The sequence below is a fragment of the Schistocerca cancellata genome, chromosome 2 (assembly GCF_023864275.1).
Source record: "Schistocerca cancellata isolate TAMUIC-IGC-003103 chromosome 2, iqSchCanc2.1, whole genome shotgun sequence".
Classification (NCBI taxonomy): Eukaryota; Metazoa; Arthropoda; class Insecta; order Orthoptera; family Acrididae; genus Schistocerca; species Schistocerca cancellata.
This window is the reverse complement of record NC_064627.1, coordinates 537,216,100-537,232,610: the sequence shown is the minus strand read 5'-3', so window position 1 is coordinate 537,232,610 and position 16,511 is coordinate 537,216,100. Positions and strand designations below refer to the sequence as shown.

At 44.3% G+C, this 16,511-nt stretch overlaps 1 protein-coding gene across 2 annotated transcripts in view; it reads left to right on the top strand.

Moving 5' to 3' along the window:
* The window catches only part of LOC126162087 (uncharacterized), a 175,083-nt gene that overhangs the window by 36,907 nt on the left and 121,665 nt on the right, over nucleotides 1-16,511 (top strand). For both annotated transcript variants that reach the window (XM_049918360.1, XM_049918361.1), the window contains exon 2: nucleotides 8,867-9,999. In XM_049918360.1, the coding sequence (XP_049774317.1) occupies nucleotides 8,867-9,999 (1,133 nt within the window). The remainder of the gene's footprint in view (nucleotides 1-8,866; nucleotides 10,000-16,511) is intronic.

Sequence of the window (16,511 nt, the reverse complement as noted above, 5' to 3'; positions counted from 1 at the left end):
TTATTACTTCACAAATGTGTTAAATATTTGATATTAAGCATGTAAGTGAGGAAAAAAGTTGAGAAAATATTTGAAATTATGTTTAACGTTTGTAGGAAGTCGCTAAGTGCTTTCATCATCAAACACTGGATGAACATAGCCTGAGTATTTTACGCTTCGTTTTAAGCAGAAACTAGCTTTTAACACAGCTTGATGTTTATGACGTCATGGCTCCTGAACCATATAGTAGAAGGATGTAATTTTGCAGGTACATTCAATGGCATACGTGGGCACTAGTCTGCAAAATGTGTTGGGAATAAAGTTCCAGAATGAGATTTTCACTCTGCAGCGGAGTGTGCGCTGATATGAAACTTCCTGGCAGATTAAAACTGTGTGCCGGAACCTTTGCCTTTCGCGGGAAAGTGCTCTGCCATCTGAGCTACCCAAGCACGACTCACGCCCCCTACTCACAGCTCTACTTCTGCCAACACGTCGTCTCCTACCTCTCAGAAGGATATTGCGGAGACAAGCCTTTCTTTCAGAAGTGCTAGTTCTGCAAGTGATCGCAGGAGAGCTTCTGTAAAGGTTGGAAGGTAGGAGACGAGGTACTGGCTGAAGTAAAGCTGTGAAAACCGGGCGTGAGTCGTGCTTGGTAGAGCACTTGCACACGAAAGGCAAAGGTCCCGAGTTCGAGTCTCGGTCCGGCAGACAGTTTTAATCTGCTAGGAAGTTTCGGGAATAAAGTTGTTAGTAAAGAAGTAATTAATTAAAACGTTATGCTTGATGCTGAAGTTTTACTGCATGATCAGCGAAAATGTAGTAAGCGATAACCATTTTTGCTTTCATCATTTTGTAGCAGGCGTAAGCGATAAAAGGTTCGTAAACGTTTGACATGTGTCAAGTTTGTTGGAAGTCTCTGAAATTCTAAAATACTGGATGCATATAGTCTGGATAATATGCGCGCCCTAAGTTACACCGTCTCAAGATGGTTCAAATGGCTCTGAGCACTATGGGACTTAACATCTGAGGTAATCAGTCCCCCAGACTTAAAACTATTTAAACCTAACAAATCTAAGGACATCACACACATCCATGCCCGAGGCAGGATTCGAACCTGCGACCGTATCAGCAGCGCGGTTCCGGACTGAAGCGCCTAGAACCGCTCGGCCACAACGGGCAGCACACCGTCTCAAGGCACATACACAATTTATAAGTGTAATATACTGCAAGACACAAAAAGACGACGCACCACGAAGGAATTACCCAATGCGACAGATATCTACAGTTTTTTTGTACATGTACAGACAAACAAACGACCACAATTTCAGACAAACTGGAGAACATTCAGGAGAATGAATTTCACAATATGATCAAGTGAATAATGCATTCGTCCACCACTGACCCTTAATCGTGTTGCACTCACTGATAGAGATGTTGGATGTCCTCTTGAGGCATATTGTACTAAATTCTGTCCAATAGGGGCGGTTGATCGTCAAAATCCCGAGGTGGTTTGAGGGCCCTGCCCATAATGCTCCACATCTTCACAGGTGGGGAGATCCGGCAACGTTGCTGGTCAAGATAGGGTTTGGCAAACAAGGGGACAAGCTGTAGAAACTCTCACCGTATACAGGCGGGCATTGGCTTGCCGAATGTAATCCCAGAATAGCTTGTCATGAAGGGCAACAAAACGGTCCGCAATTTATCGTCGACGTGCCGTTGTGCTGTAAGAGTCTCGCGATGACAACCAAATGGGTCATGCTGTGAAGTGAACTAGCACCCCAGACCATCACACACAGTTGTCGGGCAATTTATTTATTTATTTACACGTCAAGTTCCGTAGGACCAAATTGAGGAGCAAATATCCAAGGTCATGGAACGTGTCAGTACATGAACTTACAACATAAAAGAAATAACAGATAAAAATAAATGTTCATGAACCTGAAAAAAAGTCAGTCCATAAGTTTAAGTAAACGCTATCAGCAATACAATAAGAATCAGCTTAATTTTTGAAGGAACTCATTGACAGAATAGAATGAGTGACCCATGAGGAAACTCTTCAGTTTCGATTTGAAACCGCGTGGATTACTGCTAAGATTTTTGAATTCCAGTGGCAGCTTATTGAAAATGGATGCAGCAGTATATTGCACACCTTTTTGCACAAGAGTTAAGGAAGTCCGATCCAAATGGAGGTTTGATTTCTGCCGAGTATTAACCGAGTGAATGCTGCTTATTCTTGGGAATAAACTAATATTGGTAACAAGAAACGACAATAAGGAATATACATATTGAGAGGCCAATGTCAAAATACCCAGACTCGTGAACAAATGTCGACAAGAGGTTCGTGAACGCACACCACTTACTACCCGAACCGCCCATTTCTGAGCCAAAAATATCCTGCTAGAATGGGAAGAGTTACCCAAAATACACTCCTGGAAATTGAAATAAGAACACCGTGAATTCATTGTCCCAGGAAGGGGAAACTTTATTGACACATTCCTGGGGTCAGATACATCACATGATCACACTGACAGAACCACAGGCACATAGACACAGGCAACAGAGCATGCACAATGTCGGCACTAGTACAGTGTATATCCACCTTTCGCAGGAATGCGGGCTGCTATTCTCCCATGGAGACGATCGTAGAGATGCTGGATGTAGTCCTGTGGAACGGCTTGCCATGCCATTTCCACCTGGCGCCTCAGTTGGACCAGCGTTCGAGCTGGACGTGCAGACCGCGTGAGACGACGCTTCATCCAGTCCCAAACATGCTCAATGGGGGACAGATCCGGAGATCTTGCTGGCCAGGGTAGTTGACTTACACCTTCTAGAGCACGTTGGGTGGCACGGGATACATGCGGACGTGCATTGTCCTGTTGGAACAGCAAGTTCCTTTGCCGGTCTAGGAATGGTAGAACAATGGGTTCGATGACGGTTTGGATGTACCGTGCACTATTCAGTGTCCCCTCGACGATCACCAGTGGTGTATGGCCAGTGTAGGAGATCGCTCCCCACACCATGATGCCGGGTGTTGGCCCCGTGTGCCTCGGTCGTATGCAGTCCTGATTGTGGCGCTCACCTGCACGGCGCCAAACACGCATACGACCATCATTGGCACCAAGGCAGAAGCGACTCTCATCGCTGAAGACGACACGTCTCCATTCGTCCCTCCATTCACGCCTGTCGCGACACCACTGGAGGCGGGCTGCACGATGTTGGGGCGTGAGCGGAAGACGGCCTAACGGTGTGCGGGACGGTAGCCCAGCTTCATGGAGACGGTTGCGAATGGTCCTCGCCGATACCCCAGGAGCAACAGTGTCCCTAATTTGCTAGGAAGTGGCGGTGCGGTCCCCTACGGCACTGCGTAGGATCCTACGGTCTTGGCGTGCATCCGTGCGTCGCTGCGGTTCGGTCCCAGGTCGACGGGCACGTGCACCTTCCGCCGACCACTGGCGACAACATCGATGTACTGTGGAGACCTCACGCCCCACGTGTTGAGCAATTCGGCGGTACGTCCACCCGGCCTCCCGCATGCCCACTATACGCCCTCGCTCAAAGTCCGTCAACTGCACATACGGTTCACGTCCACGCTGTCGCGGCATGCTACCAGTGTTAAAGACTGCGATGGAGCTCCGTATGCCACGGCAAACTGGCTGACACTGACGGCGGCGGTGCACAAATGCTGCGCAGCTAGCGCCATTCGACGGCCAACACCGCGGTTCCTGGTGTGTCCGCTGTGCCGTGCGTGTGATCATTGCTTGTACAGCCCTCTCACAGTGTCCGGAGCAAGTATGGTGGGTCTGACACACCGGTGTCAATGTGTTCTTTTTTCCATTTCCAGGAGTGTATAATACCATACGACATAAGTGAATGAAAATAAGCAAAGTAGACTAATTTACGTGTCGAAGTATCACTCACTTTTGATACCGTTCGAATAGTAAAAATGGCAGTATTAAGTCTTTGAACAAGATCCTGAACGAGGGCCTTCCACGACAGCTTACTATCTATCTGAACACCTAGAAATTTGAACTGTTCAGCTTCACTAATCATATGTCCGTTCTGCGAGATTAAAACGGCAGGTCTTGTTTGAATTATTTGTCAGAAACTGTATAAACTGTGTCTTACTGTGATTTAACGTTAGTTTATTTTCTACTAGCCCTGAACTGAGGTCATGTACTGCACAATTTGAAACCGAGTCAATGTTGCACACAACATCCTTTACTACCAAGCTAGTGTCATCAGCAAACAGAAATATTTTAGAGTTACCCATAATACTAGAGGGCATATCATTATATACATAAGGAACAGGGGTGGCCCCCACACTGATCCCTGGGGCACCCCTCCACTTGACAGTACCCCACTCAGATCCCACATCACAGCCGTTATCAACATTGTGAATAATGACCTTTTGCTGCCTGTTGCTAAAGTAAGAGGTGAACCAATTGTGAGCTACTCCCCTTATTCCGTAATGGTCCCACTTCTTGAGCAATATTTTGTGATCAACACAGTCAAATGCCTTAGTTAAATAAAAAAAAATACGCCAAGCGTTCGAAACTTTTTGTTTAGCCCATCCAGTACCTCACAGAAAACAGAGAATATAGCATTTTCAGTTGATAAATGACTTCTAAAGCCGAACTGTACATTTGATAGCAAATCGTGTGATATAAAATGATCAATTAACCTTACATACACAGCATTTTCGATAACTTCTGCAAACATTGATGGCATAGAAATAGGTCTAAAATTATCTACATTATCCCTTTCTCCCTTTTTATAAAGCGGCCTTACTACTGAGTACTTTAATCGCTCAGGAAACTGACCATTCCTAAAGGAAAAATTACAAATATGGCTAAATACAGTGCTAACATGTGCAGCACAGTACTTTAATATTCTGCTAGACACTCCATCATAACCATGAGAGTCCTTAGTCTTCAGTGATTTAATTATTGACTCAATCTCCCTTTTTTCTGTATCACAGGGGAGTATTTCAGACATCAATCTCGAAAAGGCATTTGCTAAGAAATTTATATGATTTCCTGTAGAAACTAAATTTTTATTTAATTCACCAGCAATGCTCAGAAAATGATTGTTAAATACTATACATATATCTGATTTATCAGTAACAGAAATATTATTACTGCAAACTGACTTTATATCATCGACCTTGTTCTGCTGACCAGATACTTCCTTCACAACTGACCATATGGTTGTAATTTTACCCTGTGAATTAACTATCCTATTTGCATACCACATACTCTTTGCCTTGCTAATAACCTTTTTAAGCACCTTACAATACTGTTTATAATGGGCTACTGTAGCTTGATTGCGACTACTTCTAGCATTTTGATATAATTCCCGCTTTGTTCTTCATGATATTCTTATCCCACTACTCAGCCACCCAGGCTGTCCATTGCTGCTAGCACCCCGTTTAGAATGTTCTAATGGAAAGCAACTCTCAAAGAGCATGAGAAATGTGTTATGGAAAGCATTGTATTTATCATATATATTATCGGCACTACAAACATCTTGCCACTCTTGTTCCTTGACAAGTTTTAAAAAACTCTCTCTTGCTGTTGGATTAACTTTCCTACATAGTTTGTATTTAATATGATATTGGTTTGAGTACAAAAGCCTTTTATTGTTAAAATTTGTGCATCATGGTCTGAAAGGTCATTCACTCTTTTACTAACAGAACACCCATCAAGCAATTAAGAATGAATAAGAATATTGTCTATGACTGTGCTATTATTCCCCTGCACCCTAGTTGGAAAAAACACAGTTTGCATCAGATCATATGAATTTAGGAGATCTACCAACAACATTTTTCTTGCACAGTCATATACAAAATTAATATTGAAGTCACCACATATAACTACTTTCTGGTACTTCCTACAAAGTGAATTAAGAACCCTCTCTGGCTTAAGCAAAAATGCTCTGAAGTCAGAGTTAGGGGACCTATAAACAACAACAATCACAAGTTTAGTTTCACTAAATTCAACTAATGCTGCACAACTTTCAAATATCTGTTCAGTGCAGTGTCGCGATACGTCTATGGACTCAAATGAAATACTGTTTTTTACGTACAGAGCCACTCCCCCACCCCACAAGGAACTCCTTGAGAAACAGCCAGCTAATCTGTAGCCTGGTAAAGGAAGCCTCTGAATTATCAAATTATTTAAGTGGTGCTCTGATATACCAATCATTTCAGAGTTAACATTTATTAGCAGTTCACTAACTTTATCTCTAATACCTCTTACATTTTGATGAAATATGCTAATTCCTTCTCTACTTGGAAACATTACAGCCTCTGAATGTGACCCCCTAGGTAGAGGGACGTCCTTTGAGCAGGTATACCTATCAGCTGACTTCAATCTAAAAAAGGTGCAGCTCTAACACCAACTACTACAGGAGTTTTTCCATGAGTGACACCACTACCACCACCACCCACTACACTGTCACCTATAAGCTTAGCCAGCCTCCCCTTCCCATACCTATTGAGGTGCAGGCCATGCCTAGTGAAACCCCATCTACTGATAGACCCAACTGGCACCACTGAGATGTGATCCATGCCCTCCGCCATCAGTGCCCTCCCCAGCCCCACGTTAACGCGTCTAACAGCCGCATTAAGGTGAGGCCGATCATGACGCTGAAACATTTGCACAAAATGCACATTAGTGCCACCAGTTTGAGTAGCTATCTTAACCAAGTAACTACTGACATCATATTCCCCGTCCCTATCGAGACTGTTCCCTGCTCCACCCACTATCACTACCTGAGCCTCCTTCGTAAAATTCTTACATAACTCTCTATGCTTTCAGTCACCTGAGCCAACCCTGCACTAGGCTTCACAATGCTGGTGACCTGGTACTCACTCCCCAGCACTTCCTGCAACTGCTGGCCCACACCTCTACCGTGGGAACTACCTAGCAGCAGAACCTTCTTACTGCTAGAGTTTGCAACTAACCTAGGCCTCCTAACTACTGAGGACTGCTGCAGGTTCCCTACGTCTACAGCTACACGAGGCTCCTCTCCACTCGACTCTGACAGTTGGTCGTATCTATTGCATGTATACAAAGTAAAACTGTCTGAATACCTCCTCTTCCTAGATACCTTCTTGCCAACTGCCAGTTCCCATTCCCCACCACCCTTCACCCTCCTCAACCTATCTAGTTCCTCCTTTGCGCATTGTAACGGCCCCTGAAGGGCACAGATCTTACGCCCCCGCTCCTCTAATAACTTGTTTCTACTACAGATTCTACATTCCCAGGAGAGGATCTCCCTAAAATGACCACTGGCTTCCCCACTGCATTCCCCCCAATGAAAATACTTTGAAAAATCCCACACCTTAATCCACTACTGACAAACCTACGACAGAGCCTACACTTCTCACTCATGGTAAAATTTTACAGTTACTGAAAAAAAAACTATACGTCTACGTTACCAAAGTTCAGTTACACCAGAAGAACTATTTAAGCACTAACAATAATGGTCTCGAAATTCTCTGCCTACTAAGAAAGCAGCTACTTGTATTAATACTACTACAACACAGCCAATACCAATACCAGCAAAACTTCACACAATTATTAGCTAAAACCAAAAAATGAAAACGGCCACTGTAACACTGAGCGAAGTTAAAACACTGAATGAAAATTTTACTGAAATATTTCACTAGAAAGAATAATAAACGTCAGTTGAAAACTAAAGCACGAAATTTACTAAACGACTTCAACACCATATGGCGGGCGAGAGTCAGTTTGGTATCCCACAGCTGTCTGGGGCGTCTTCGGTGGTCAACGGGGCTCACTTCGAAGCGAGACTCATCATTGAAGACAATTCTACTCCAGTTAATGAGATTCCAGGTCGAATGTGCGCGACACCACTGCAAACGGGCTTGATGTTGTCCAGAGGTCAATGGTAGTTGGCGCAAGGGGCGCTGTTAGCTCAACTACACGTCCTCTTCCAAATGTTGACATCTGCATATATTGTTCAGGCGCCTGTGTGCGAGGCGTAGATACTGTCCAACTAAGTGCACAAAATGAAATTCGCGAATACTTTATACCCTGGTGACGATATATGTGAAGTTTGGAAGGTAGGAGACGAGGTACTGGCAGAATTGAAGCTGTGAGGAGCGGTCGTGAGTCGTGCTTGGGTAGCTCAGTTGGTAGAGCACTTTCCCGCGAGAGGCAAAGTTCCCGAGTTCGAGTCTCGGTCCAGCAAACAGTTTTAATCTGTCAGGAAGTTTCATATCAGCGCACACTCCACTGCAGAGTGAAAATCTCATTCTGGATATGTCCCCTGTTTACTATCCTTGCCAGCTGCAAGGAGCAATTGTGCTGCAGCGTCACACATTCATCCATCCGCCGCCAAAGTTTAAAATTTTGAATTTTCATGTATGAATAGCAAAAAATGGTTCAAATGGCTGTGAGCATTATGGGACTTAACATCTGAGGTCATCAGTCCCCTAGAACTTAGAACTACTTAAACCTAACTAACCTAAGGACATCACACACAACCATGCCCGAGGCAGGATTCGAATCTGCGATCGTAGCAGTCGCGCGGTCCCGGACTGAAGCGCCTAGAGCTGCTCCGCCACAGCGGCCGACTATGAATAGCAGTTTGTGACCAATTTGCATAACTCCGCGGTGCGCCGTTTTTTTGGCTCGGAGTGTATTTGTCTAACTGTGCTTATCGTTTAACATAAGATTATTCCTCCTAATCATTAGATTACGATAGTACTTTAAATTTTTAAATTCGGTTAATAATCATACAGAAAGTCAAACTTGTGTTGCCCTTGGAAGCCGCTAGATAGGTAACCTGCAACTGGGACTGTGCAACAAGAATCACGAACAGCGTTAGCCGTCTGGTAACATAGATGTTCCTGTTTCAGGGTGGCTGTCGGCCCGCGATGTGCTGTGGTACCTCACCTTCTGCGGCTTCGCCATCAACTACATGCTGCGCATCAACATCAACATCGCCATCGTGGGCATGGCACGCAGCCGCGCGCGGCAGCAGACCGGAGGCCCGTCTGCCGCCAGCTACTGCGGGAGCGACGGCGTCAGCGCCCTCGGCGTCCCGACGGCAAACTACACTGACAGCCTCGTCACTGGGGACATCAGCACTCATGGTCCCCGACTGTTCACCACCCCAAGTGTCAATACGACAGAGCTGTACGTTCCCAACAACACCAGTACCAGTGGCATCGACATCGAGACTAAGTATACCGTCCAGTTCAATATTTCGACCCCCATCATACCTAAGAACGTGGACGCCAACATGTCTAGTTTCATCAGCGCTGTGGACGTGACACACAGTGTCACTGGTACCAGCTTTACGATACTCAATTCGACGGAAGTCCCCAGTCCTAGCGCCACTCCATTCAAGACTTCAGAGGATTATAACACTCTTGATAGCATCTATCGTGTTAGTAGCTGGACTGTCAGTACGCGTGCTCCAGTCACCAATGACATTGTTAATGATACAGGCACGGTGGCTGCAGAATTTAGTGATCTGCCAAAAGAACACAGTATGGGCAACGACACAACTCCCTATCCCCCCAAAACAAGTAGCTGGCATGACAGCCCTGGTGTCCTAGACAGCGACGGTGTTGACAAGACTACAGTTCCAAAGACCCTACCCAGTCTCCCTCAGAAACAAGGCAGTTCTACAGGTCCTACGACAGTTTCTGCGACAGCGCACCAGATGGCTAGAGCTGACAATACGCAAGCACCACAGTCGATGGTGACAGGAGGGGCAAGTCCACCTCCCCCCAAAACAAGTACCTGGCATGAAAGCCCTGGTAGCCTAGGCAGGGACAGCGTTGACAAGACGTCCATACCAAAGACTGTAACTATTCTCCCCCCGAAACAAGTCAGTTCTACAGTTCCTACGACAGTTTCTACGACAGGGATCCAGATGACTAAAGCTGACAATATGCAAGCACCACATCTGGCGGGGACTGGATTGACAAGTACAACACCAGTTCCGACGCTGCCAGCGGCAATGGCCCTCTCTGCGGAGGAGGTAGGTACCTCAAATATCTCTGCGATCACTAACTTCTGTAGTTATCACAAAGCAGACATTGCTTAACATCTATCGCTGAACATGTTACCACACTTTTCACTTATTGCTAGATGTTGTTGTTATTGTTATTGTTGCTGCTATTGTTTTTGCCTTCAGTCCGAAGACTGGCTTGATGCAGCTATTCACGGTACTCTACCGTCTGCAAGTCTCTTCATATGCGAACAACTACTGCAAACTACACTCATTTGAACCTACTTACTGTAATCATCTCTTGCTCTCCCTCTACAATTTTTACCCGCAACACTTTCATCCAGTACTAAATTGGTGTTTCCTTGATATGTTGGATACAAGACTGGAATGTCGCATTGTCTTGGACAGTCTACTAGTGGAGGCAGTTTGCTTTTGGTTTCCTATGATCTGTCAGTGAAGTGCTAATGGATATTTGTAAAGTGTGGGTGACGTATGAGTGTTTTTGTACTGTAGATGAGTATGGAATAAAAGGAAGTGAGAAGATGAACTTAACGAGCTTAACGTACGGATCTAGCTCACGGACTGCCAACAACGGTGTCGCATGGAATTTAATCCTGGACATTCTACACAGCCTGATTGTCAGCTTCTGAGTACCGCCAACTCTCGAATAGCACCGAGGATGTCCCATCCGACAAGTGACTCGTGATAAGCATTATCGCCTGCATTTATTTTTCAGACAGTGTGGAGGTAGTATTTGGACTAGTCTGCTGATCATGTAATGCAGGGGTAGTCAACCTTTTTTACCTATCGTCCACTTTTGTATATTTGCAGTAAAAAAATTTCCTAGCTGCTTACCTGTTCCAAAGTAATGGTAATTTGTAGAATAGGAAAGTAACTTTATAAAATATATAAAGGAGAGTTACGGCAACTTAAAATGTATTATAATAATTACCTAGCAAAACTTTGTGAAAACCTTAGGAAAATCCAATGAAATTGTTTTCAAAACTCCTACCGCCCACCACGAAAGCTGGAACGCCAAAAAAAAAAAAAAAAAAATTCAAGTGTGTGTGAAATCTTATGGGACTTAACTGCTAAGGTCATCAGTCCATAAGCTTACGCACTACTTAACATAAATTATCCTAAGGACAAACACACACAACCATGCCCGAGTGAGGACTCGAACCTCCGCCGGGATCAGCCGCACAGTCCATGACTGCAGCGCGATAGACCGCTCGGCTAATCCCGCGCGGCTGGAACGGCCACTAGTGAGCGAGAGCGACCAGGATGACTGCGACTGATCTAAGGTAAACGACTCTCTGTCATCTCGTCGCTCTCAGTTGGGGAGAGACCCGGCGAAATTGCTAACCGAGGTAGGATTTGGCAAGCACGAAGACAAGCAGTAGAAACTCTCGCAGTGTGTGAACGGGCCCTATCTTGCTGAAATGTAATCCCACGATGGCTATCTTCAGCGGTAAAGTACAAGAAAATTACAGAATCCGAATTGATTTACATAAAACAATAACTGAAATATCGCATTATCCAATAGCTGTGATTCATTCTAGTCAACATACCATATGAGAGAGTTACCAAACTCGCAGCAGTACATGTCACCACAGGACTTTACTGTCTTATAGGCAGAAGTAAACTAAGGTTGTTGTTTACAGCCGGCCGGAGTGGCCGAGCGGTTCTAGGCGCTACAGTCTGGAGCCGCGCGACCGCTACGGTCGCAGGTTCGAATCCTGCCTCTGGCCTGGATGTGTGTGATGTCCTTAGGTTAGTTAGGTTTAAGTAGTTCTAAGTTCTAGGGGACCGATGACCTCAGAAGTTAAGTCCCATAGTGGTCAGAGCCATTTTTTGTTGTTATTTACAAGCACAGCAGCCTCCATTTGCATCATGTAGAGTAAGTAACAGCCTCTATATTACAAAAATAACTAACCTAGATTCATTTCAGTATAACGATTTAATAAAATTAGCAAGTATGTTTGGATATCACCTTTAAAGTATACAATCTTAAGCGAAAGGTCATACAACTGTCCTATACAGAATTGTTATATTACAGTAATGATCTTCTGCATAGGACGTGGTGTATTGCTTCACCACTAGTAAATGAACAAATACATTGTAAATTGGCTTTTATTGATGCATTTTAAAGATGTTAAGCAAATATACTTGCTGAGTTTATTTATAAAAAAGCGTTTTAATGCAGTATTGGAATGAAACTGGGTTATTTATTTTTATAATATAGAGGGTGTAGCTTATACTACATGACGCAAACTGAAGGTGTTGTGCTCATTGTAAACAGTCACCTCTGTTTCCTTCTGCCTGTACACCAACATACTCATTGGTGGCATGAACTACTGCGAGTTAGTCGCATGGTAGCTCACTCAAATGGTATGTCGATTAATGCTGTTGCATATCATGGTGTTTTACTTATTGTTTTAAGGAAATCAGTTCTAATTCTGCAACTTCCTTGTATTGTAACACTGAAGGCGGCTATTTATAGCAGAAATCTAGATGTGCAAGGCTAATAAAAGCCAGTGGGATTGGGACTGATTGCTGCGTTCCTGTTTTTCCTCAATTTATCTGCAGTCGCTATGCACATCCGTCTCTTGTGGAATCAAGATTGGAAATATTTATTACATTTTTGAATTCCAAGAATTAGTAACATTAGTGACATAAGCAAAAACTACTTCGTGAATAAATACACTCCTGGAAATTGAAATAAGAACACCGTGAATTCATTGTCCCAGGAAGGGGAAACTTTATTGACACATTCCTGGGGTCAGATACATCACATGATCACACTGACAGAACCACAGGCACATAGACACAGGCAACAGAGCATGCACAATGTCGGCACTAGTACAGTGTATATCCACCTTTCGCAGCAATGCAGGCTGCTATTCTCCCATGGAGACGATCGTAGAGATGCTGGATGTAGTCCTGTGGAACGGCTTGCCATGCCATTTCCACCTGGCGCCTCAGTTGGACCAGCGTTCGTGCTGGACGTGCAGACCGCCTGAGACGACGCTTCATCCAGTCCCAAACATGCTCAATGGGGGACAGATCCGGAGATCTTGCTGGCCAGGGTAGTTGACTTACACCTTCTAGAGCACGTTGGGTGGCACGGGATACATGCGGACGTGCATTGTCCTGTTGGAACAGCAAGTTCCTTTGCCGGTCTAGGAATGGTAGAACGATGGGTTCGATGACGGTTTGGATGTACCGTGCACTATTCAGTGTCCCCTCGACGATCACCAGTGGTGTACGGCCAGTGTAGGAGATCGCTCCCCACACCACGATGCCGGGTGTTGGCCCTGTGTGCCTCGGTCGTATGCAGTCCTGATTGTGGCGCTCACCTGCACGGCGCCAAACACGCATACGACCATCATTGGCACCAAGGCAGAAGCGACTCTCATCGCTGAAGACGACACGTCTCCATTCGTCCCTCCATTCACGCCTGTCGCGACACCACTGGAGGCGGGCTGCACGATGTTGGGGCGTGAGCGGAAGACGGCCTAACGGTGTGCGGGACCGTAGCCCAGCTTCATGGAGACGGTTGCGAATGGTCCTCGCCGATACCCCAGGAGCAACAGTGTCCCTAATTTGCTGGGAAGTGGCGGTGCGGTCCCCTACGGCACTGCGTAGGATCCTACGGTCTTGGCGTGCATCCGTGCGTCGCTGCGGTCCGGTCCCAGATCGACGGGCACGTGTACCTTCCGCCGACCACTGGCGACAACATCGATGTACTGTGGAGACCTCACGCCCCACGTGTTGAGCAATTCGGCGGTACGTCCACCCGGCCTCCCGCATGCCCACTATACGCCCTCGCTCAAAGTCCGTCAACTGCACATACGGTTCACGTGCACGCTGTCGCGGCATGCTACCAGTGTTAAAGACTGCGATGGAGCTCCGTATGCCACGGCAAACTGGCTGACACTGACGGCGGCGGTGCACAAATGCTGCGCAGCTAGCGCCATTCGACGGCCAACACCGCGGTTCCTGGTGTGTCCGCTGTGCCGTGCGTGTGATCATTGCTTGTACAGCCCTCTCGCAGTGTCCGGAACAAGTATGGTGGGTCTGACACACCGGTGTCAATGTGTTCTTTTTTCCATTTCCAGGAGTGTACTTTCGAATATGTGTATAATTGCAGCTTACTCCGTAGAAAGAAAGAGAATATAAATACATAGTTCATGCATCAGAAGCATAAATTTCTGTTTTTCTTTGCTCTTATTAGGATCGGTAATTATCTTGACACGTAACAGTTTTATATGGACTCTAATGATTCGCACATTCTAACACTTTACTCGACTTTCTAGTACACGAATATGTTTGTAAATGTAATTAGTTTTGCGAATGAGTTGAAGATTTTTGCCGTTTGTGGCTCGGACACAGCAGCAATTCTAGAACTGGTTTCTTCTGCATTGGGAAACAGTTTTATTGCTTTTGGTGTTTTATTGTCACATCTGTGTGGTTTTCCCTTAAGCTAAAGCTGTAGTGGCTTATTTGGTACATTAAATAATGTGGCTATTACATTCCCTAAGAGCTTCCAATTTTCCAAGTTCAATGATTTATTTGGAAGTGTAGCGAAAAAAAACTTCATGTTGTCGGATAGATGTAAGACGTCTTCCTGCAAAATATCAGCGCTTGCGGCGCTTACTAGCAATTTTTTGTTCTTAAAGGAAAATGATATTCTCCAGTAAATATCTGCACGTTACAAGAGAATCGTAAATAAACTGCTGTGTAATGTACAGCTTCATAATCTCCAACAGTCCTTAGGAAACTAAAGAAAGAGAAATTTGATGTCAGTTTTTAGTTCTTGTCGATTTTTAAGGCACTACATATGCTCCCTACTGTAAAAACTATATTAAAAATCAGTATAAACGACAACATTGGCACGTATACGGTATCGCATTCAGAAGAGTAGGCTGCTGCCCGCTTGGCACGTTGTTATCGCTATGGGTAACAAAAAAGTAATGGAGTGTCGCGACTGTTATGTTAGACTGTGCGTAGACCCAATATTGTTATAATTTGCTATAATTTGAAAATATTGTCTTCGTATTAATAGGTGACTTTTTTGCTTTAAAATAGTAATGGCTTTCCTTCCCTCAGTCAAACATTTACTGATTGACGTGATGGCCTTCAGACGTAATATGCGATATTCATAGATATTTTCTGACTTGCATTCTCGTATATCTCAATATTCAGACATTTCTCTATTTTAATTAATCACTTCTCATGTAGTTACTTACTACAGCAGTATGTTAATAAATGTTCAGTATGCTATCCACTTTCATGGAAATAGCATTAACACGACAAATGTTTTTCTTCACAAATAACTTCCCGTTCATTTACTGTCCATAGATAACAATATACACCACGTATAGCAATATCTCAAATTAATTCATTACATGTGTGTGAATTCAGTTATGGCCATGAAACAGAACTGACGCAAGCATCAACAGGAAACCGATACAACTGTATACGATGCAAAACTTATTCATTTATTTGTGCTTTTATCACAATAAGCAACGATCTCTAGACGCAGTTGGAAGCATCTTCTTGCGATACATAGCTGTCCAGTCTGCTGCAAGTTCGCCCGGTATCTAAAAGTCACGACCAACAGCGTCAGAAAACCACTCCACCGATGTCTAGGCTCCCTGTGGTACACGAAACAAACACGAAAGACAAACACATTTCGTACCGTCTCCAAAATATAATTAATATAGTAAACTGTTTATTATTTATTGGACATAACAGAATAAACTACTGTACCTTGTATTGTGGGAGCGGCGAAGTTCGTAATGAACCAGCTTGAATCAGGTGAATAACTACACTTTCTCCAACATGCGACCACGAAGCTAAAATTAGAGAAAGTTCAAATAAATAAGAGTGAACGAATTGCTCTTATTATGCATAACTGTTATCAGACTGTAAAGGAAAAAAAATAGACAATTTTGCTAACGCTGAGAAAATTCAAATTCTCACAATGGCGCCAAGGAGATGCTATATTAAAAAAATCTCAGCATAATTTAGTGGGTCTAAGAAGATGGAGAATGAATGCAAGTGCACATTTTTCTTGCATGTCTGATCATAGCTGAGTATAATCAGAGCTGTCCACTTACTGCCGTTCACCACAAACTGCTGGCTGTTGTGACTCACTACGATCGAGCGAGTAGCATTCGCCACTTGACTGCTTATTAAGCTCTGAGCCTGATTAACTTTACGTTTTGCATGTTTTTAAATTACGTTTACTGGCACACTGAATTTTAACAGGGGACCTCCAATAGAACTCAAACTGCTGTTCAGTTTTTCAGGCACTTCCTCGTCAGATCAAGAATTTATTACGGCGTTCCACTTGACGGTTTCAATACAGCTTTTGCCCGACCTAACCAATCTTGCTGAACTATTTCAAACTGATTTTCCAGCGTTTCATTATTTCGACTAAATTCTTTTGAATGTGATGATACTTCTGTCAAAATGCATTATAACACGATTTTTGTAGAAATTCAGATTTTATCACCAAAGTGGCTCTATGATGT